The sequence below is a fragment of the Mchenga conophoros genome, linkage group LG15 (genome assembly GCF_057382185.1).
Source record: "Mchenga conophoros isolate Kocher_MC1m ecotype Shallow Benthic linkage group LG15, M_conophoros_male_GT1.1, whole genome shotgun sequence".
In the NCBI taxonomy this organism is placed as follows: domain Eukaryota; kingdom Metazoa; phylum Chordata; class Actinopteri; order Cichliformes; family Cichlidae; genus Mchenga; species Mchenga conophoros.
In genome coordinates this window covers 26,867,306-26,891,577 of record NC_140540.1, presented here as the reverse complement: position 1 = coordinate 26,891,577, position 24,272 = coordinate 26,867,306, and the positions used below count along the sequence as shown (strand labels likewise).

Sequence of the window (24,272 nt, the reverse complement as noted above, 5' to 3'; positions counted from 1 at the left end):
CCTCAATCTGGTCGGATATTGAGACAGCTCTGTCACAATGCAAACTGAGCGATCTATTATTTTGTAATGATTTTAACGGAATTAAGGCCCTTTGTGCAAATCCTGTAACAATCAACACCCTAAAAGCGTGGCGAATTGTCCGCCGTCTTGAGGGAAGATCGAGAATAACATCAACCTTTACCCCTATAATGAATAACCCTGCTTTCCCTCCGGGTTCTTTGGACCCCGGCTTTCAACGATGGTCTGATAAGAATATTAAGTCTCTTGGTGACCTTTTCTCGGGTGGTGAACTCATGTCGTTTGAACAGCTTACCAACAGTTACGGCTTGCCTAGACAGGATTTCTTTCGTTTTTTGCAAATACGACACTATATCACTCACAATACAACCCTTGCTGAGCACCCTGAAGTATCTGATGTTGAGAGGGTTTTGTTTGGGCAACAGCTGACGGTGTCTCTGAGTTCATTTTACCATGTGCTTAATGCTTTGACTACCACTGATGCGCAGGGGATTAGAGGTGTGTGGGAGAGGGAACTGTCGGTAACCATAGATGAAGATAAGTGGGATACCGTTTGGTCTCTCGCAAAAAGGATTTCAATTTGTACTCGGACAAGAGCAATCCAATTTAAGATTTTACACAGATTACACGTATCCCCTCACCGCAGACACCTCTTCAGCCGCTCTCTTTCCCCTGTGTGTCTTAAGTGCAAAACTGATGTAGGGACTTTAACTCACTGTTTTTGGTCCTGTTATAAGCTTCAAGAATACTGGGCTGACATTACAGGTGAACTGGGGAAAGTCTTCCACGTTGATATAGAGATGGACCCTTTGTCCCTGATTCTAGGTCTTCCAAGTGACCGCCTAAAAGCGGCGGCCAACAAAAGATTGTATAACACTCTAACATTTGCAGCCAGGAAAAATATCCTCTTACAATGGATCAACGATAGGACTCCCACTGTCTGTGGCTGGCGCAAAATAGTTTTTGAACTGATTCCTCTGGAATACCTCACACACGTTATACACCACAGTGTGGGTCAGTTCTATGGGATGTGGCACCCCTTTTTGGACTATATTGGACCGGACCTTTCCGCTATCTTATTCAAAGGACTACTACACACGTGATCACCACCCGGGCGCTGTAAGACTGACTCACCACCTCTTGTATGTTATATTTTGTATTTTGTATCTTGTATTATGCCTTATTTAAGAGCTGTTGTGTACGTTTTGTGTTTGTACTGTTTTGTTGTTCTGTGTCTACTGTCGAGACACTGTCGTGTTAAAGGAAAATCTGCAATAAAAACAATGATGAAAAAAAAAAAAAATAAAACAAGTGAAATTATCTGCCCATGGGGTAAGTGTTTTTTTCTTAATAAGATTTCTTGAAATAAGAACAATATCTAGATTTAAATAAAGCTAAAAAATAAGTATTTTACACTCATTCCAGGGAACAAATCAGAACATTGAAACTTAAAATAAGCTTTAACCACTTATTGTAGGCCACAAATAAGATAATAAAGCTAAAAATAAGTCTTTTACACTTATTACAGGCAACAAATTAGAACAATTGAAACTTAAAATAAGCTTTAACCACTGATTGTAGGCCACAAATAAAGATAATAAAGCTAAAAATAAGTCTTTTACACTTATTCCAGGCAACCAATCATGGCTTGAAACCTAAAATAAGCTTTAACCACTTGTTCTAAGTAAAATGTTGAAGAAATTAAATCTGAAAATAGGCATAAAACACTTATTCTAACAAACAAATCAAGGCAAATAATCTAAAAACTAGTACATTAAATCATTTTTAAGAAATTTCTTCTTTTTAAATTTAGCTAAACACTACTTTAAGATTATATTGCTGATTAAGGACAAAACAAAACTGAAACAGAGTAAAAGTGTCCATCTTTATTTGTCCACTTTAACAATAACCTGCAGATAATAAAGATACAATTGAACAGTACAGGTCCAACATTATGAGTTTGTTTAAGTGGTTTCAACATTTCAACAGCCTTAGAGGTTTCGCCATTGCCCCATTAAAATTGACGAGTGACATAGGAAGACCACAAAGATTCAAATTTCTTCCGAATGACACCAAATACCACAAAACTTGTCTGGGTGAGTAAATGAACATTTTCCATTTTAGAAATAAGACCCAGATTGAAAAAACAAACAAAAACAAAACAGAAGTGCCCTCTCCTAATCTTATCTGAAATTTACACACTACTTTCCAATAAATGCATGCCATTCTGCCAGGGCTTTTCTGTAAGATGATGTAGTGTCATGCTCATGAATGGCATCCTGGAGAACTTCTGTCTGAATGACAGACAGCAGGGTTGCCACGCATTTGGGGTAAGTCAGATGGAGTGCATAAAAGTATGCCATCACATATATCATAGCCTCACCAATTTTTTCTTTGTCAAATGTTGTAACTGGTAAATTACCAACAGCAATGACACACTTGCAGCCATCGAACATCACTACTGGACATGACAAGCTTCGTTTCTGGAGGACAGCATCTGGATCTTCTGTAGGCTGCAAGACACAAAAGACATGACAGTCAACATCTTATGTTAATTGTATGTTTTTTTGCTGGGAATTGGTCATAACGTTGGAGATGTCATTATCTTGTTCTTTGTTGGTTACACACATTTTATAGTAGTTTTGACTTATGGTTTATCAAGCGACTTCTTATGTGACCACACTCGTGTACATTAAATACGTTATAAATTAATGAAAACAATAAATTATAGATTTAAGTCTTTTGGCTGAAACTGAAAAAGCATTTTTGAGTCATGTTTGACCGAAATATTTTGTTTGCCAAATTTTCTGTAGATCTTTATAAGCAAATTTTATAAAACTTACCTTCAGGACATGTAGAAATGCTTCAGAAGCATTCCCCATCTTTTTTGGTGGATGGGCAGGTGTGGGAAAGAGGGTTGGAAGAGCCTTCATCAGTGCAAGGTGGGCTTCAGCTGGACAAAGCAGAAACAAACCTTCATAAACATAAATTTTAAAGGATGAGAACTTTGTATTCAAATGGTAAAACTTACTTTTGTCCATGGTCATTGGTGGATTCATTGCCTTCTTTGACACACCGTAGAACTCTACCCTGGAGCAGAATTCTTCCCATCTCAGTTTTACTTGACTGATGAACTTGTTGTTGTGGGGATCCAAAATTCTGCGAAGCTCACCCAACGCCTACAATAGGTTTAAAAAAATAAGTAGACAAATAAAATCAAAATAACTTTACTACCACACCAAATATATTTGAAATTAAAGTGATTATTTATTAACTCTTCCAAAAACTTACATGATGCAATTCTTTAAAGCATGGATATGCATCCAAGATGAGGCAAGCTCTGTTCTCCTCTTTCATGGTGTCTGAGTCAATGAAGGATCTTCTGGCTTCAAACTCGAGGTCTAATAGCTGGGACACATATTCTTGGTTTGGTTTTGCCTTCTTACACATTTCTTGTAATGTTTTGTAATGTCTTGCTTGTATTTGCCGACTATCCTTGTCAGCTAAGATAGAGAGAAGTACAAGAGCATTTTGGTTTTTCATTGTTACTGAAGTAGACTTCCACAAAACATTAGTCAAAGTCAAAGTCAAGTCAAAGTCAACTTTATTGTCAATTCTGCCACATGTACAGGACATACAGAGAATAGAAACTTCGTTACTCTCAATCCCTAGATAAAATAGAAAATGAACATTTAAATATAAGAGTGATTAAAAATGCAAGTGAAATATTTTAAAGTAAAAAACAATTAAATAATATAATACAATTTTACATATAACAAGAAAGCTATACAATATACAATATAAGGGTAAATGACATTGAGTGCAAACCAGGCAGAGTAGTGCAAATAGGCAAATAGTGCAAATGGAGATTTGGTAATGTACGGTATGAGATAGTGTAACACAAAGTCTTATGAGGTAATGGCAGTCCGATGCTCCACAAAGTGACTGGTAACTGGTGCAGGCCAGTGAGTGAGTCACAGAGTGTGTGTGTGTGAGTGTGTGTGACAGAGTTCAGTGAGACCGTGGAGGAGAGAGGGGAGAGGGGGCAGAATCGGGAGGGAGTTAAGCTTCCTGACAGCCTGATGGATGAAGCTGTCCTTCAGCCTGCTGGTCCTGGCCTGGAGACTCCGCAGTCTCCTCCCCGACGGCAGCAGCTTGAAGAAGCTTTGCATTGGGTGCGTGGGATCAGCCGCTATGCAAAGGGCTTTTTTAGTGAGACGGGTGCTGTAAATGTCCTGGAGGGAGAGGAGAGAGACACCAATGATCCTCTCTGCAGCTCTCACTATGCGTTGGAGGGTTCTATGACAGGACGCATTGCAGGCTCCAAACCACACAGTGATGCAGCTCGACAGGATGCTCTCGATGGTGCCTCTGTAGAAAGTGTGCATGATGGGGGCTGGTGCTCCTGCTCTTCTTAGTTTGCGGAGAAAGAAGAGACGCTGCTGTGATTTCTTGGCCAGTGCTGTGGTGTTGTACGTCCAGGAGAGATCCTCTGTGATGTGCACACCCAAGAACTTGGTGCTGCTCACTCTCTCCACAGACGCTCCGTCAATGGTCAGAGGAGCATGTTGGGTGTGCATTCTCCTGAAGTTCACAACAATCTCCTTTGTCTTCTCCACATTCAGAGAGAGATTGTTGTCAGCACACCACGTGGCCAGGCGTCTCACCTCGCTTCTGTAGTCGGTCTCATCCCTGTTGCTAATGAGACCCACCACCGTTGTGTCGTCCGCAAACTTGATGAAGAGGTTGGAGCTGTATGATGGAGTGCAGTCATGGGTCAGCAGAGTGAAGAGGAGGGGGCTCAGCACACATCCCTGCGGGGCCCCCGTGTTTAAAATGATGGTGCTGGATGTGTTACTGCCGACCCGTACTGCTTGAGGTCTTCCGGTGAGGAAATCCAACAGCCAGTTGCACAGTGAGGTGTTGAGCCCCAGCTGGACCAGTTTTTGAGTGAGCTGTTGGGGGATTATAGTGTTGAATGCTGAACTGAAATCTATGAACAGCATTCGAACATATGAGTCTTTTTTGTCCAGGTGTGTGAGTGCTGAGTGGAGTGCAGTGGAGATGGCATCATCGGTTGAGCGGTTGGGCCGATACGCAAACTGGAAGGGATCCAGGGAGGGGGGCAGGACAGTCTTGATGTGTTGCATGACTAGTCGTTCGAAGCACTTCATCAGGATGGGAGTAAGTGCAACAGGACGGTAGTCATTAAAGCAGGAGGGAGATGACTTTTTTGGAACCGGAATGATTGTGGTGGCTTTAAAACATGTGGGGACGACAGCCTGGATGAGTGATATGTTGAAGATGTCTGTGAAGACATCAGTGAGTTCCACTGCACAGTCTCTCAGTACACGACCAGGAATGTTGTCAGGACCCGGAGCTTTACGTGCATTGATCCTGCTGAGGGATCTCCTCACGCTGTCCGGGGACAGAGTCATCACCTGGTCACCAGGAGGGGGTGGGGTCTTCTGTGCAGTGGTGCTGTTTTGGACTTCAAAGCGAGCAAAGAAAGTGTTCAGCTTGTTCAGCAGGGGGATAGTGCTATCACAGGTCTGTGGTGGGGGCTTGTAATCTGTGATGGTCTGAATGCCCCGCCACAGGCTCCGTGAGTCTCTGCTGTCTTTGAAGTGATGAGATATTTTCCTGGAGTACTGTCTCTTAGCCTCTCTGATGCCACGGGAAAGGGTGGCCCTAGCTGTCCTCAGGCTTGCCTCGTCTCCATCTCTGAAGGCAACATTCCGAGCTTTCAGCAGCCTGTAGACCTCTCCTGTCATCCATGGTTTTTGATTGGCCCGGACAGTTATGGTTTTCGTGACTGTTACATCCTCAATACACTTGTTGATGTAGGCAGTAACAGTCTCTGCGTACTCCTGGAGGTCAGTGGTGTTGTTATAGGTGGCAGCCTGCTTAAACATGTTCCAGTCTGTGGTGTTGAAGCAGTCCTGTAAAGCCTCTGAAGACCCTTCTGGCCACACTTTTATCTGCTTATGAACCGGTTTGGTGACTTTAACGAGCGGTCTGTAGGCAGGCATTAGCATGACAGTGATATGGTCTGAGGCGCCGAGGTGGGGGAGGGGAAAAGCTTTGTAAGCTCCTCTCTGGGTGGTGTAAACAAAGTCCAGTGTGTTATTTCCCCTTGTTGGAAAGTCAATGTGTTGTTGTATTTTTGGAAACACGCACTTTAAGTCTGCATGATTGAAATCCCCAGCCAGGATGAGAAAAGCATCAGGATGGGCTGTCTGCTGCTCACTGATGTGCTGGTACAGTTCATTCAGTGCCTCATTCCTGTTGTTGACATTGGAGGAGGGAGGGATGTACACAGCGCACAGTAGTATGGCTGTATATTCCCTCGGTAGATAGAATGGCCGGCACTTAATGACCATTAACTCCAGCACTGGTGAGCAGTGTTTGCAGACCGCAACAGCATCGCGACACCAGGCATCATTGATGTAAACACAAAGTCCTCCCCCGCGGGTCTTACCTCCCGCGACGATGACTCTGTCAGCACGGTAGCATGTTAGCTGGTCGAGCTGAATGGCGCGGTCCGGGACACTGTCGCTGAGCCATGTTTCCGTGAACACAAAAGCACAGCAGTCCTTTACATTCCTTTGAGATGAACGTAGCAGTCGGATGTCGTCCAGTTTATTTTCTAGCGAGCGTACGTTGGCCAGAACGATAGAGAGGATTGGCGGGTTTGTGTGGGCTAGCCGCTAGCCTAGCTCGGATGCCACCGCGCTTACCCCTCTTCTGCTTCCTCTCACACCGCTTGAGGCGCATCCATTGTGGGCGAAGTGCGGGAGTGGGGGTCGGTTATGGCGTTATTTTTGTGCCACTATTCTGAGCGGACGTAAAAAAAAATTGAGCGCACGTAAAAAAAAATTGCAGGTGCAAGTGTTGCATTTTGAGGAGAAATTTATTTTGAGCTTACAAAAGCTGAATTTGAGTGAACAAAATTCATTGCTGCGTGCAAAAAACGTATTTCAGTGTTTGCGCTTATCCATATACACACACAATAGCACCCCCTCTCGCTCAGTTTTTTCATTTGCGCTTGCTCGCAATGTGTTGCTTGCGCTCACAACATTCTCTGCTTCGTACGCTCAACTCTCTGTACATCGTTATAAGTGTGCCACAAAACCAACCAATCACAGACTTGGTTTCAAAAATTCTGATTGGCTCTTACGGTCTCCAATCAGCTCACTAGCTACTGCTTTCCGGACACCGGAAACACTGTCCACTCAGCCTCGCTTCTTGCAGATAGAGGGATTTTTGATTTACTCTGCAGCTAAAGAAGAGATGGCAGAATCAAACAATGGCTCCAATAATACTACACCACAGTATCAGGTGAGTTTAATTTTTTTTGTGTGAATTTAGTAATTTGCTGTCCTTTCTGTTTAATATGCTGTGAAATTGTAGTTACAGATGCAGCTGTAGAGTTTAAGCTATCCTTATGGGTAATTACCAGCGTAGTTGTCTTACTGAGGCAGTGTATCGTAATCATGTTTTTTAGGGTAATGGTGCAGTTGAGTCAGCAGTAAGAAATCTGGTGTCTTTGCTGCTTAACAACATATCCACAAATCCTTCAGGGAGGCCAACAGAGAGTGGGCAGCCGGAGCCTAGAAATCTGACTATCCAGCAAGAGATGACAAGGTTTTTGCTTTTTTTGTGTGTTTTTTTTATTTTAACTTTTTGCAATCTTTTCTGTTAAAGTTATTTGGTTTGTGGATTTATCAACATTGATTTTTAAATTAAAATGTGCTATTAAGGACTGATGTCATATTTAATAACTTTATTAAACAATAACCCTTATGTTATGCAACACTGCATTTTTTAAACTCATGCATTTTCATCCCACAGGTCATTTCCAGGATATTTCAAATCACACTTGAGCCGTGGTAAAAAGAGATGTTTAACATCTACTAAGCAGCTTGTTAAGGCAGGCAGTAAGACCACAGGCCTCAGTTTTTATTTGCTGTCAAAAAACACATCCTACACACCTTTGCCAGCTGAGGAGCTTGAACTCCTACAAGCTGGCATGGGGAGACAAACAGTGTCTCTTCCAGAAGATGGTGACTAGGGCTGCTCAATTAATCGAATTTTAATCACGATTACGATCTGGGCTTTCAACGATCATTAAAAATGACTGAGCCGATTATTAGCCCCTCCCTAATTTATCCGCGACACCTTAAAGGCCGGTCCGTGAAAATATTGTCGGGCATAAACTGGTCCGTGGCGCAAAAAAGGTTGGAGACCGCTGATTAAGAGGACCCGAGGGAAGCTCGGAAAGTGTGACTGCCGTTGGTTGAAAAGAGAGTTTAAAAAAAAAAAACTTCAGTGGTGTTGCACACTATTTTATATTATTTTTTTAAAGTCATTGTTAACCCTTTAAAGCCGGTCAGAGCAGCACGCTCCGTTTTGCGTAACTATTTTTAAATCCCTGTAGAACCTGAACCGTGTAAGCTAGCGCAATAATTTGTTTTGCATATGAAACCGGAGGAGTTGTACTTACATCTGATGCCATCAGCTTGTCCTCGGTCACGGTTTCGTTCCACATATAGCTTTGCAAAAATTGCATAAAAAGCACTTGCAGGAACAAAAACATAATATTCCAGAAACACGCTTTGCCGTTCCTATCAGCTGTTCGTAACACTTCCCACAGTGAAATGATGCACATGCTGTTTTCTTTGCAAATTTGCATCATAGGATTGTTTTTTGTTTTTCCTGCAGTATATAAAAATTGCTGTATCTCCAAAATAAAACTATGAAGACACTCAAAATAAATTTCCTGTTGTTGTAAACTATTTTTTGCAACTTTATTGTATTTAAAGTTTTGAGGGATAAGCCTCTTAAATTTCTCCAAGTAGAAATATATGTAAACAAAACAAAAGCGATTTTCAATTTTTTTTGTAGTTTATTGCACTTTTTTGCAATTTATGTAATTACTATGGACTTAATGCATACATATTATTAAAATATGGGCTATAACAGTTGTATTGATGTATAGCAACTTGAAATGCTCCCACAAATGGCACTACAGCATGTAAAAAAAATAATATAAGCTCTGGTGGACTTGGTTCTATAGTAGGTCTTAAAGGGTTAAATAAATATCGTCAAATAATCGTGATCTCAATTTCAGTGAAAATAATCGTGATTATCATTTTTGCCATAATCGAGCAGCCCTAATGGTGACCATGCAGAGGTAAGTTTGTGTAGTCAGTATTAAAATCAGTCATTGGCAGACGCATTTAGCCTGAATCATATGCCACAGTCCATTTAGTGTTCCATTCTGCTTAACTGTGTTTTTAACTAAGATTTCTAGACTTCTGGAAGAAACCTTTCCAAAAATGGAATATCTTTGTGGAGGATGGCTCTTACATAAGGCAACAGGTTTGTTGTTAATTCAGTTTTTATGTATTTTTTTTGGCATTCTTGCGTGCTCATACTGCATTATGATTATGTAGTTGATACTTTTGCTGCTTGATTGTTTATGCTATTTTTCTGTCAATAAAGGTGGCAGTGGTCGACGAAAGCTCACTGTAATTCCACCTGAAACAGAAGGATATTCTGTCAAAACTGAAAGCTGTGTCAGGAGGTGGCAAATCCACTTTTTACATAGTACCTCCTCAGGAAACATTAGACACATCTCCTCTACCTCCCGACTCACAGCACTTTTCAAAGATGCCAAAGAAGATATGTTACCAGTGTAATGAAGTTATGCCTCTGCAGATGCTTGCAGTACACATCAATACGTGCAAAGGAAAATTCTCTCCTGATGAGACTGATGATGAGGTGAGACAATTTTGATGAAATCAAAATGAGCAATTTTGATTGAATAATATAGTATCACAATTACTGTTTTTTGATTCAGCAGGAATCGGAGTTATGCATTGTGAAAAGCAAATGCAAGGTAAACCTAGCACATTACTAAAAACCATAGTAACTACAATGAATTTTGTATCGGTAATGATCTTTTTCCCACTATGCCTAACATGTACCCATTTTTGGAATTGTAGGTTATTTGTCCAATATGCACTAAGGATTTTCCTGAAGATGAGATCACAGTCCATGCGAGTCTGTGTGGGGATAGGTAATCTTTTTTCAGCCGTTTATGAAAAAATGTTAATCAGTAACAGTCCACACAAACATATGTATTTTTTATTTTTATTTTTTTAAACTTTGTTTTGTCATCAGCTTTCAATGCATGGTGCCTGAAGAAAATGACCAAACTACAGGGACATCAGCTCAAACTTCAGTATGCACAACAGACAGGTACTTTTTGCTCTATTATAGTTCATATACACACTATTATGCAGAACCATTTGTTAAAATTATGTGTGTAAGATCTTTTACACAATACCTGGGGTTTAATTTCATATAAAACATTTTATGATCACACTACTTTAAATTATTGTTAAAGGTTGTTGCACAGAACATGCTGCAATAATTTCTAATCACGTTTAATGTGGTAGCCTCTTTTAATCTAAAGATGATTATTTTTCTTTGAGAGCTTAGGATGTTTTCTACCCTGTTTTTGTTAAGCGTGGAAGATGTATTGCGTTGCCTTGAACAACAAGTCGACACCACAACAGAATTTAAGTTGTGTGTGGACAGAGAAGACCTTCCAGACAGAGGCATTCTCCAGTGGCAGAGAAAAAAAGCTGCATCTCCCACCAGTGTTCTTAGGGTGGCTTTCATTGGAGAGGCAGGCGTGGATACAGGAGCACTTAGGAAAGAGTTTTTGAGTGGTGAGTTGCCTATTACCTGTTTTGTCCTAGTGTCAATAAATAATGGATAACTTAAAAATGCGGATATTTTTTGTATGAAAGACATGATTTCAGGTATTGAAAGCAGATTCTTTGAAGGACTTGAGAACAAGGGCAAAACCCCGAAGTATTCTCTGACCGATCTTGATAATGAAAACTTCAGATTGGTTACATACGAGCTTTGTGTATTACATTTAATACGCATCCGATATTTTTGTAAATGTTACCTGAAAATGAATTATAATCATTTGTCTACACAGAACTGTTGGTGAAATAATTGCAGTCAGCCTCGCCCAAGGAGGCCCATCTCCTGCCTTTTTCAAAGAATGGTGCTACAATTTCCTCTGCTCAGGAGAGGTTGATTTCAGCTGTCTGTCTAAGGAGGATGTTGCAGATGTGGAATCTTCCCTGCTCATCCGCAAAGTGAGCACCTGGTTTAGCTCTGGCACATGATATATTATGAGTATGGTGTTTTTAAACACTTTTAACCTTCTGTATTTCCTCTTTCACATTATACATTTCCAGGTTGAAGATGCAGCAGACATACAGTCTCTGATGATGTGGGCTGATGAAATTGTCAGCTGAGGATACACAAACCAGATAAAGATGGATAGTAAGGAAAGCATGATCCGGTAAGGGAGAAAAAATCAGAGAGATCATTAACCCCCCCCCCCATCCCCAACTAGTTTTTCATTTTGTTTGTTTTTTGTTTGTTTTTTTTAAGTGCTATTGTCTTACACTCTACAACAAGACTGATTCCAATGCTACAGCAGCTCCGAAAGGGCATGGAACTGTATGGTCTTGTGAACCTGATGGCTGTAAATCCTGAAGCTTGCCACAGTTTGTTTGTTCCTGGGAAAATCCTCAAAGTAAGTATTAACATAGCAGCTTCAGTCTGATCCAAAGACAGTCCACTTATCTGTACTGTAGTTATCCTGTATTTATTTATTAGTTTTGAATGAACAATATATCTATAATATAATCTACTTTATTTCCTTATTTACAGCCAGACGCTGATTTCATTATGATGAGCTGCCAACCACATTTCAGTGAAAAAGGGACATCTAGGGAGAGAACTGAGAGGAAGATCATAAATTTTTTGCAAGATTTCTTGCAGGAGATTGAAGTATCAGGTACTATATAGTATTAGCTGTATATACCTATAGTATTGTATATATACCGTATGCATCTGTTAAATATTTTTGCTTTAACATGCAGGGCACTAGAAAGTATTCTTAGTTGTTAATTTAAAACATTGTAATCCAGATTGCTTTTTATTTAGAAAAGACTTCAGAAACATTTTCAAACATCACAGATGGAAACACAGGCGGTGCAGGTGGTGAAAAATCAGAGTCTCTTGCTGTCCACCATGTGCTCCAGTGGATGACCGGCCAGTCCCATGTTCCCATCCTTCCTGATGAAAAGAGACATTTCAAAATAACATGCAAGTTTGACCATGAATGTAAGGAGCGGCTGGGAGATCACTCCATTTGTTACCCAGTTGTGAGTGCATGCACTTGTACTGTGACTTTTCCAGTGCAGCATCTGGACACTTACACAGTGTTTAAAACCATAATGAGTGCAGCAGTTAAATATGGTGGTGGATTCCACAGAGTTTAACACATTGTTGTCTTGTAATTTGGAAACTAAATGAGTAAAAATGTTTGTAAACATTAGCTGTTAAGATGTTCGTAGCCGTTTCATGAAAATGACAAGACTTCAAAACTTTGTGTAGGGTCCTACGTTGATAGATAATAAGCAAGTGCTTTGTTTGCTTGTCTACTTGTAATCTGAATGTTTTAGCAAAGAAATCCAGTATTTGAGAACTTAAAAGAACGTTGACTTTCACGTCCATGTTAAGTGTCACTGTTGGTTTGACACCTGTAGCAAGAATTGTATGTACAGGTCACGACCGTGTGACTCAGAATGTTCCAAGGGATTAATAGTTCTCTGAAGCCCCTCCAGGGTTTCCTCATCCAGTGGGCATTCAACTTCAGGAACCACAACTGTGCTGTTAGATTCTTCTTGCAGTACAGCACTCTCCCAGTCAATGCCTGGATCCCGAAGCTCCTTCAAATCCACAAACATATATAATGGTCATTATTCCAGAATAGGTACTTTTGGGAGGAATGTTATTTTGTGTAAGCGTTTTTTCCATTAAAATACAACAATTTAAAAAGAATGCCTTTGTTTTCATGTTCTTCTTACTGTAATTTAGATTAGTGGTAATTGATAAGCAAGAATGTATAAAATCACCAGAAGCATCTCCCAGATGTGCTGCAAGTGTTTTAATTTGTTAATTTCAGAAGAGAAGAGTTAACTGCTAACTAAAATTTTGAAATTCAACATTTAAATTAAAAAAAAAAAAAAAAAAAAAAAACAGATTATGAGCTGGTACCTCAAGTCTCTCGCCCTCGTCCAGCTCTTATAGATGTCCCATACACCAGAGCTGTTCAGGAGTGAGACCACCTTCTGTCCTGAGGGGATGATTATTCCATCCTCCAACAAAGGTGACAAGATCTGCTCGGAGTCGAGGGACAAAGATGTAGTGGACACCAAAAAGATGAATGACATCTGAAATGTCAAGCAGGCCATCCTCCTCGAGTGAGTGAAGAATATCATGGTACTTGCTAGTGACTGCAATCCAGACATCACACCAAAGTCGTTCTACTCTGTAAATACATTTGAATTTGGATTTCAGGTATTTCATGCTTCAAATCAATATCAGAACTGCTACAACAATCTACCCATGCAGTCAATAATAATATAAAAAACATCAAAAGACTAACCTCTGATTGTGGACACTCTTTCCAGATATGAAACTCGCTCTCCCTGTTCCTCTTGTGGCAAACATGAAATGTGCAATGTCCAGGTTTTCTACTCCTTGATCTGCCCTAACCCTATGATAAAAATACATTTTTAAGGAATTTTTAAAGTTTTCTTTAATGATACTTGTTGCTAGCATATAAATTAAATCAGGGCATAAAACCTTGATGGCAAGCCGTGAAGCTGGGCTGATCTCAGGAAAAATGAGAATGCAGTTTTTGCCCTGTTGTTAGTTGCTGCATCCAAGTACAGGACCTGCAGTGAAAACAAATGGAAAATTAAAGATCTGGTTTCAGATCATGTATAGTTTTTCAGTTAATAATGCAGTTTCATAATAAGTGTTCAAGGAATATTGTACGGTTCTATGTTCATAACCATAATTCAAAGCTTGAGTAGTCTATACATCAATATTGGTAGTACTTATCAAAAAATGAAAATGGCCTTTTAGTTTAACCTTTTTTGGTAAAGAACTGATTAGAAATTAAAAAAATAATAATTGCAAATCGTCCACTATGTTGGCTTGCTGAATAATTCATGTTCATAAAAAAACAACCTAATAAAGCTCTCATTTCAAAACTACCAAATATTCTACATAACAGTTACACTTTTACCTTCCTTGAGTAGCCATCCACTCCACCAAAGATCACAACATTGTACCTGTTTCAGAGGGAAAACAATCTCACTAAGGCTTGATTTGCAGAACATGTAAGACATTGAAAATACATTTTTCAGTATGCACACTTGCCACTGACTTAAACTGGACACTTGTCAGGTGTGCTGAAAATAATACCAACATTTTTATATGTTTATAAGTTCAATGAGACTAAATATTTTAGTTCTCTTGTCATGATTTTTTTTAAGTTTTCTGGAGCACTTAACATATTATGTGTTGATAGGCTTGTTATCATGGAAAATATCGATATACAAAGTGTAAATAACTGCTCAAGAAAATTTACAATTACCAATATTGCTGGTTTTGTTACACATCCTGTATTCCTTTTACTTAATATTACTCTATCAAGTGCTTTTTAAAATATTATAAATACACTGAAAGACCTATCAGATAAGGTTGATTAAAGCAGATTTAAAGTATAACGTGCATCTTTCTGCCCAACTTGTGTTAAAGCTATATAAGTGGGTATTTTACCTTATTAGCTTGTGATTTGTGTCTATGTGGACCAGGGAGAGAGGGCCTCGCACCGAGTAGCTTCTTCGCACAACACAGCCTAGTTCTGTGATCCGTTTGAAGATCCCTACAGCATCAACTCGATGCATGGAGGCCATCATTCTCCACCACTGAACACGGAGACCCATAGAAACCAAATGTCCTTGAACCATTCGATAGCCAGCATTTGGCATCTGATTTTTGATAGCCGATATGATGTTGTCCAGCTCTTGGTCATTCATTGTGCTGTATGTTCCTCTCACAGACAAGTCAAATTCTTGCATCCTCCTGTAGATTGTTCTTCTTGAAACACCAAGACATTTAGCAATGCAGCTGACTGGCAGCTGAATGTCCAACAAATTCTTGAGTCTTTCTCTCTCTAGTACGATTTTGGGGTGGCCAGGTCCCAGACCAACTTCTGTTTCCAGTTCAATAATGGCCACAGAGCTGATGTTAATTTCACACTGAACCAGATGATGAACGTTTTGTAGAGCCTCTGTAATCTCTGACAGACCGCCTATTTGCTGAGAGAAAGATTCAAACAGAACAAGCTCATGACGAGTCAAGAACTCCAAATAATCCAGATTTAGTGGTTGTTGGTTTAAAGCAGCTTCCAGTTTAGAGAGGAGTCTATGCATCATTTGCTGTCTCAGTATGTCCTGTTAAAAGCAGCAAGGAACATGGACAAGTACAATGAAATGATGTATCTCAGACAAAAATAAACAACCCATAAAACAAACTACATGAGGTACATCATTTTTCAAGTTTGCATAGTTTGCAAATTAGCTAACGTCAGTTATCAAGCGAATAATAATTAACAAAATGATTTTATATTACTTACATGTGGCCGGGACATGCTCTTTTCGTGCTGCTATTCAGTATTCGACGACATAAAAAAGAGCTACTCAAGTATAATTTGGAAAAATTAGTCAGTTGGCATGGTTGTATGATGCAACTACATTCTACTACACCAACAATAGTCTTAAAAAATAATATATTTTAAAATAAAATGATTAAAGATATTATCCGCAAATTGGGGTTTAAGAGATTTTAGCTGGATTTAGCTACATTTCGGACAGTGTTTCCGGAAAGCAGTAGCTAGCGAGCTGATTGGAGACCGTAAGAGCCAATCAGAATTTTTGAAACCAAGTCTGTGATTGGTTGGTTTTGTGGCACACTTATAACGGTGTACAGAGAGTTGAGCGTACGAAGCAGAGAATGTTGTGAGCGCAAGCAACACATTGCGAGCAAGCGCAAATGAAAAAACTGAGCGAGAGGGGGTGCTATTGTGTGTGTATATGGATAAGCGCAAACACTGAAATACATTTTTTGCACGCAGCAATGAATTTTGTTCACTCAAATTCAGCTTTTGTAAGCTCAAAATAAATTTCTCCTCAAAATGCAACACTTGCACCTGCAATTTTTTTTTACGTGCGCTCAGAATAGTGGCACAAAAATAACGCCATAGTCGGTGATTTAGTAGGCCTTCGGAGCAGACCCAGATCTTTCAGCTTCTCGGTGTCCACAGAGTTTAACTTAAAAAGTTTGTTTCTGCCGATGTCGAGAAGAAGTGTTCGGGCATATCCTCGCTTGCACACAGATAGACGCGACAAAGTCTTACAAAAACACTGCAACTTACAGGACGAAAAACACGAAAAAGTAGTTTGTTTGGGAGAGAGAGAAGCCGCTGCGTGTGTACGCGCCGCCATCATTTTTTGGAAGCTACTACTGGCTGTGTGTTGATAACCATTTTACAAAATTACTAGTACTCACATGAAGTGGAGGCATTGTCAGAATTTCTGACAGGTGATAACAGAGTAGATGCACCACTGGAAGAACTGCGATCAGCATCTTCATCATCAGCTTCTTCATCCCTTGGGTAGAGGTCAGTGAGCCTTCTCTTGGGCCGTCCCCTCTCCGGTGTTGGTCCTTGCCTTTTTACTGGGGTTTTCATATTTTGCAGCCTTTTTTGTAACTTGGCATTAATGCTCTCCTGGTGAAAATACATATATATCATGCCCCCTGAACAAAACAAAATGATTTATATATGAGACACAAATACAAGAACTTACGTGTTTTACGCTTGCATCATTATCCTGCAGCATAGGATAATATTCCACAACTTTTTTAGCCATTGCAGTGATTTCGGTCTTAGAGGGGTATCGCTCCATTTGGCCTTGGCTTGCTCTCAAAAGGGACACCATACTTCTGATTGTATTTCTCACCAATCTGCATCTCAGTTCTTTTGACATGACGCATGCCTGTTCCCTGCCGGAGCAGGCCAACTCCAGGTAACTCTTTCGGCATTGCTCCAACTCACTGTCGGTGTACAGAACATATTCCGGAGGACTGGGGAGCTGCAAGGTTTTCAGCTGGCTTACATTAGCATCAGCAGTTGGAGGGCCTGTTGCAACTACCCTGGGTGAAGAAGTTGTTTCAGGTTTCTGTGGTAGCGGATGGTCTTCCTGGTTTAGGGTGAGAAAATAAAAATGTCAAGTACTGCTAAAATAAAAGCATACTTTCTGGAGATTAGTTGAACTAAATATTTTTTACATAATACCTCAGGATGAATTATTGACCACACATGTTTTCTTCTGAGAAAGTGCTCAGGCCCAGAAAAAAGGTCCCTCAGATCATCACGGGTCAATGTTAAAAGCATGCGCTCGTCAATGCTTGCAGCTAACAAAAAGACAAACACCAGTTAAACTGTGCAAGCACATAACTGCACAAACATAACTGTTTTTTTAATATATATATACACACACAAATATATTATCAAATATAACCTTTAAGGACAGATACTGTTACATCATCCAGCTTCTCCATTGCTCAGTCACCTGCAAGACAAATGTTTACAATTAGTGTTATGTTAAAAACATTTGAAAAGTTGAATCTTAATTGAGTCCCATGAGAATCAAATTGATTCACGTCAAAGAATCGTTTTGATTGTTCAACATTTTTACCCTTTTTAAAGCTATTATAGAAAAGAAATGTCCAGACAGCCCGGCTGAGGTCTGAAAGGGTTATACAATATTGCCCGGTGAACTTTTACTCACCCAGATTTGTGTCATTGAATTTCATCAATAAGATTATGCTGACTAGGGCTGCCAGATCATGCATCCATTGGACGTAAAATGTACAGCTTATTGCACCAGCAGTATCTGCTCTTACATAACGATCATTAGCTTATAGCTTTAAGTGTTTAAGGTATGTGCTAACTAAAAATAAAGGCAAGATGATAGTTTATTACATTTTAAAGAAATTTGCAGATTGCTCATTGCTATCTAAAATATAAAAGGACACCGGAGTATATTCTCCAGCATCTCACACTTCTGATAATCAGTTGTCTGCTTGACGTTTATTCAGCTGTGTAAAAACTATAACTTTAATCTCAGCCAAACCGATTTACTCAGGAACAAATAAAATACTGAAAAAAGCCAAACAATAACATTTTTAAGTTATTTAAGTGACTTATATATCATGTTCACCTGAGTAGTGAAAGACGGCGGTGGTCCGTGGACCGGCTCTACGTGGACGGACAGCTCTACCGCGACCCCGGCACCACACCGTGGTTATATTGACTGCACTCCAGATAAGAACCCGCTACACTCTTTTCTTATTCATTCACACTTTCCCCTTTAACATGGGTTTAACCTAGTAATATCAATATGATGTCATAGCAGATATAACACCGTCACCCTCCGTCATTGCTTTAATTGGAATGTTTCCGTTTCGTTTCTTTTTTGTTGTTGTTGCTCACAGTTCATGTGGTTTCTTTCTTTCTCTTGTCTTTCACTGCTGTGGTCACCTACTTCCCCACTCACCTACAAACAACACCCTCTATTTCTCCATATTTTCACACCACGATCACGCAAACACATCAGCTCAACGGCAGCACATTTACAACAGCCTAACAGCACGCACAGACTTGCAGGACACATAAGCAAGCCACGCTTGTTCATATTAGTGAATATTCACACACATAGTCAGACTTATGGAGCCTCTCACCACACTTCTTTTTCTCTTTCTATTTACAAACAAGGGATGTTTCCACATTCTCTCCACCTGTCTAAACGAAACACCCAGCGTACATCATTAGACATACACACACAATTATGGGCATGCTGAGGTTTGTCACATGGAATGTAAATGGAGCTGGCACCAGAGGAAAGAGGTTAAAGATATTTAACCAGCTTAAAAAACTACAGGCAGATGTTGTTTTATTACAAGAAACTCATAAACCTGTCACAGGTTTAAACGAACTTAAAACACCTGAGTCTCCTAACGTGTTTGCAGCCTGTTATAATTCTAGACAACGGGGAGTAGCAATTTTAATACATAAAAATGTTAATTTTACAGTACTCGATACAGTTATAGATCCAGAAGGTAGATTTCTAATTATTAAACTATCAATATTGAACAAAAAACTATGTATTGTAAGTATATACGGTCCAAATGTTGATGAACCCTCATTCTTCCACGGATTTTTTAGTGCACTCTCTGAACACCTTGATTGCACACTCATTCTTGGCGGTGACCTCAACCTTGGACTAAATGAAGACATGGATAGGCTCAACACAACAGGAACTCAGCGCAATTGGCAATCCACAAATATAATCAAACAGTATATGAGCGACTTTGGTCTTTGCGATGCATGGCGCTCTCTTCACCCCACCAGTAAGGAATATACTTTTTTCTCGCATGTTCATCACTCCTACTCTCGTCTTGATTATTTTTTGGTCAGCAGCTCACTGCTGTGTGACATTTCAGACACTGAGATTCATCCTATAGCTGTCAGCGATCATGCTCCTGTATCTTTAACACTAATGCACAAGAATAACACTACGCCAAGTAAAAGCTGGAGATTTAATACATCATTGCTTAAAGAGGAAGACTTTATTAAATATTTTAAAAAGGAATGGACGTCATATTTAGACTTTAATGACACTCCCGGAATATCTGCTTCTGTTCTATGGGAAGCAGGGAAAGCTGTGATGAGAGGTAAAATAATTTCTTTCTCATCACACAAAAAGAAAGAAGAAAACAAAAATATTCAGGAATTAGAAAAAAACATCAAATCACTAGAAGAAGCCTACGCGTGCAACCAAGATCAGGAAACATTGAACAAAATATGCAAAACAAAACTAGAATTAAATGAAATTATTAATAAAAAAACACAATTCCTTATACAAAGACTACGCTTGCAGAATTTTGAACACAGTAACAAATCAGGTCGATTTCTAGCTAACCAGCTAAAAATAAATAAAGAAAAAACAACTATATGTGCTGCTAAAGATTTATCGGGGAACACAACATATGATCCTGGAATAATAAACAACATTTTTAGGGATTTCTATGAAACTTTATACTCACCACAAATAAACCCATCTAAAAATGAAATTGATCTGTTTCTTGACAACGTAACTCTTCTAAAATTACTAGACAGTCAAGCAATGGAACTGGATTCGCCACTGACGCCAAGTGAACTCCAGGAAGCCCTGATAAGTATGCCCAATAATAAGGCTCCAGGTCTAGACGGCTTCCCTGCAGAATTCTACAAAGAATTCTGGACAATTTTGGCACCAGTATTCCACGGCATGTTGCAGGAAATCGAGGAAAATGGCAGACTACCACCAAATATGAATTCTGCCAACATTAGTCTCCTGCTAAAACCAGGCAAAGACCCTTTATTTCCCTCAAGCTATCGTCCAATTTCTCTTTTAAATGTAGACCTTAAAATAATCTGCAAAGCTCTTTCAAAGAGATTAGAGAAAATGACCCCCCTCTTAATTCATCCTGACCAAACTGGTTTCATAAAAGGTTGGCACTCCTCAACAAACACTCGTAGATTACTTAATTTAATAGACTACTCATACGATAAAAACATCGAAACCATAATATTATCTCTAGATGCAGAAAAAGCATTTGACAGAGTTAACTGGAAATTTTTATTCGCAACTTTACACAAATTTGGTTTTGGAAACTCTTTCATAAACTGGATAAGAATATTATACAATTCCCCAACAGCTCGTATCAGAACAAATGACCAGACATCCTCCAGCTTCTGTCTCCTGAGGGGCACTGGTTTTCAAGAGTTTCAGATTATTCAATTAACTGGCCAAAATCTCCAGTTCTCCCCATTAACTGCTCCTTCCATAATTCTTCCTCTGCCCCACTGCAATCTGGAAATATTAAATATTTAGGTATTAATGTCTCTCCTAAGCTTTCAGACTTAACTAAATTAAACCACATCCCACTTCTAAAGAAAGTAGAAGGCGATCTGACTAGATGGAAATCTTTACCCATATCACTCATGGGAAGGGTCGCCCTATAAAAATGATGATCTTGCCAAAAATAAATTACTTATTTTCGATGATCCCTAACAAACCATCACAAGATTGGTTCAGATCTCTGGATTCATATATTTCCAAATTCCTTTGGAAAGATAAACCCCCGCGTATCAGCTTAAAAACGCTACAAAGAACCAAGGATAGAGGAGGATTAGATCTGCCTAATTTTCACCAATACTTCTTAGCCAACAGGCTTCAGTTCATCTCAGAATGGTTAAAACATACCTTCTTAGATAAGCCCTGGCTAGATGTCGAACAGGCACTATGCAAGGATCTAGAGATTTCAGACCTACCATTTATTTATCCACCAGTGTGTGAATGTGAGAGTGAATGAATAGTGGTATTGTAAAGCGCTTTGGGTGCCTTGAAAAGCGCTATATAAATCCAATCCATTATTATTATTATTATTATTATTAGCTCAAACATCAAAAGACACGAATGCTTTAAAAGTATCAACATCAGCTTTTCTCTGACAGCATGGTGGGAGTTTCTAAAAATAACAGAGTCTTCATTAATCCCATGCAAACGTACACCTATCTGGAATAACCCTGACATATTACAAAACAATAATATGATTAATTTCCCAGAATGGAGTTGTAAAGGAATTAAATACTTAGAACATATATTAGAGGGAACAGAATTTATTCCATTTGACAGACTAGTTGCACAATATGGGATCAACAAGACAAGATTTTTAGAATATCAACAAATTAAATCCATAGTAAAAAAAAAAATTTAACCTCAGTCAAGTTGAATTACAAACACCACCAAGTGTGGCACATTTTCTTACTCTTAAATCCCCCAAATTATTATCTAAAATATACAGAACACTTTCTAAATTAGATGAATCAATATCCCTTCCTATTGCAAAGTGGGAAGCAGATTTATCAGTCAGCTTAGACCAAAACTTCTGGTCTCAGATTTGCTTAAAAACCTTTAAATTAATTAAAAAACCCAGTCTGCAATTAATACAATACAAAATACTACATAGAGTGCACTATACAGGTCATCGAATGTTCAAGATGGGCTTTACATCTTCCAACAACTGCTCACACTGTCAAGGCAATACACCAGACAATTACATCCACGCTCTTTGGTTCTGTCCACCAGTGCAAAAGTTTTGGCGCGAGATATGTGAAGACTTATCAAAGTGTCTGAAATGTAACATTCCAACTTCCCCCTTAGTGTGTTTGTTGGGCAGCTTAGATAATGTCACTTCAGAAAAGAATATAGCCCATATGGTTTTCACTGCCCTATGCATAGCCAAGAAAACGGTCCTCATGAACTGGAAAAATAAAAATAATCTTAATTCTAACCAATATAGAAATTATCTATTAGATTACATTAGTCTTGATACAGCCTCTGCCACCACATCAGATCAATTGCTCTGGGCTCCTTTTATCAGCTCCATCACCTAGTGGGGGTGGGGGGTCATAGTTTGGTCCCGCCTTCACTGTTGTGATTGGTGTGGGGGTAGGGACAGGCTTAGGGCGTCGGGGGGTTCACCGGAGGCATCTTCCTTGGGGGGCTCAACCCGGGGTAGCGGTCATGTCCGGTTGGGGGCTCTGTTGGCTCTCAGGTGACTGTTTCCTCGCGGCTGCGTGCAGCGGGGCTAGGGGAGGGTCTGTGCTGACGGACGTGGGTTACTGACCTGGTAGCCTGGCTGGCCCTGGGTGGGTCCGGGATGGGCGTGGGGTTCTGGGGGTGCTCCGTCTCTGGGCTGGGGCCCAGGGGGCTTGGGTCCTGGTTGGTGTGTTGCCGGGGTTGTGGGCGGGTGGGTGCATGGGGGCCCAGCCCTGGAGCAGGGTGCCGCCGGTGCGTCGAGCCGCCTGGGGGGCTCTTCAACTGGTGGGGGAGATGGTCACATCTTGCAGGAGCTTTCCTCTCTTCAGGAACTCTCTCTGCAGGAGGGGGAGATACAGGAGAGGTGGAGGAAGATCTCAGCCTGGGCGTTTACTGTCTTATGTAGTCTGGAAGATGAGTGGATGATGGGGTGGGTGCAGTTTTCTCTGTGGTGGGGTTGGGTGGACAGTCCCGGGCTCTGTGAAATTTTAAAACTAACTAGCTCATTTTTGGAAACTGAGCTAGGCCGCGCTATGAATTCTGGGATACAGCTTCTTCTTCTTCTTCGGGGTTTAACGGCAGCTGGCATCCTTGCACATACAGTGCTGCAATCTTCTGTTTCAATTTTGAATCGATACACAGCGCTACTTGTTTTACCAACCAGCCTGATTCCTGAATAACACTGTTTTGAGCCCACTTTAATAAATCCAATTAATATCAAGTCGTGGGCAGCACGGTGGCACGGTGGTTAGCACTGTTGCCGCACAGCAAGAAGGTCCTGAGTTCAATTCCACCATCAGGCCGGGGTCTTTCTGTGTGGAGTTTGCATGTTCTCCCCGTGTTTGCGTGGGTTCTCTCCGGGTACTCCGGCTTCCTCCCACCGTCCAAAGACATGCAGCTTGTGGGGATAGGTTAATTGGATAATCCAAATTGTCACTAGGTGTGAATGTGAGTGCGAATGGTTGTCTGTCCCTGTGTGTTAGCCCTGTGACAGACTGGCGACCTGTCCAGGGTGTACCCCGCCTTTCGCCCTATGACAGCTGGGATGGGCTCCAGCGCCCCCCGCGACCCTGAAAAGGATAAGCGGAAGCGAATGGATGGATGGATGGATATTAATTTAAACCCACACCTTGTGAGGGAATTCAAGCAGCTAGTAAATCAGTCAAAGACAATTGGAAAACCCTGAATGTGGTTAATTAGCTCTCTTGCTAATTGAAAGAAATTCTCAGTGTGCCTATTAACTTAAGTTAATACAAACGGCTAATACTGCCCCTTATAAATAGCATAGCTAGGAATTCTCACAACATTACAGTAGATACTTCACTAAATAATGTTCTCTGAACCACATGCGAGGGCTGCTAAGCTAACGCTAGCATCCGTTAGCATGCTACATTACTCCTTCCCGCGCTCAAATTAAATTTATTATTCTGTCCGCTTGACTTTAAAATAGTGATTAGACTACACACTACTTACATTCGAAAAATTAAAATTGCTTACCTCTCTTTCTTGACGAAGTTTTCTCTCACAGTTTTTCTTTCAATGCTCAGGTGCAGAAGATTCCTGTGACTCCAAATTCAAACGGTGTTGGGT

At 40.2% G+C, this 24,272-nt stretch overlaps 2 protein-coding genes and 1 pseudogene across 2 annotated transcripts; 1 reads left to right on the top strand and 2 right to left on the bottom strand.

The window, feature by feature from the left end:
• Positions 1 to 1,888: 1,888 nt before the first annotated feature.
• LOC146558515 (uncharacterized) lies at positions 1,889 to 24,250 on the bottom strand. The gene is made up of 9 exons (XM_085245977.1): positions 24,180 to 24,250; positions 17,556 to 17,606; positions 17,330 to 17,448; positions 16,842 to 17,234; positions 16,543 to 16,762; positions 3,310 to 3,521; positions 3,050 to 3,197; positions 2,862 to 2,971; positions 1,889 to 2,531 (listed from the first exon to the last, which is right to left on the bottom strand). The coding sequence occupies exons 2-9, from the start codon at positions 17,593 to 17,595 to the stop codon at positions 2,220 to 2,222; spliced, it is 1,554 nt and encodes a 517-aa protein (XP_085102103.1). The 5' UTR covers positions 17,596 to 17,606; positions 24,180 to 24,250; the 3' UTR covers positions 1,889 to 2,219.
• On the top strand, positions 9,207 to 12,398 carry LOC146558517 (uncharacterized; annotated as a pseudogene).
• Positions 12,954 to 15,580, bottom strand: LOC146558516 (uncharacterized). Its single transcript, XM_085245983.1, has 5 exons — positions 14,752 to 15,580; positions 14,216 to 14,261; positions 13,768 to 13,859; positions 13,568 to 13,678; positions 12,954 to 13,450 (listed from the first exon to the last, which is right to left on the bottom strand). The coding sequence occupies exons 1-5, from the start codon at positions 15,408 to 15,410 to the stop codon at positions 13,204 to 13,206; spliced, it is 1,155 nt and encodes a 384-aa protein (XP_085102109.1). The 5' UTR covers positions 15,411 to 15,580; the 3' UTR covers positions 12,954 to 13,203.
• Positions 24,251 to 24,272: the final 22 nt, after the last annotated feature.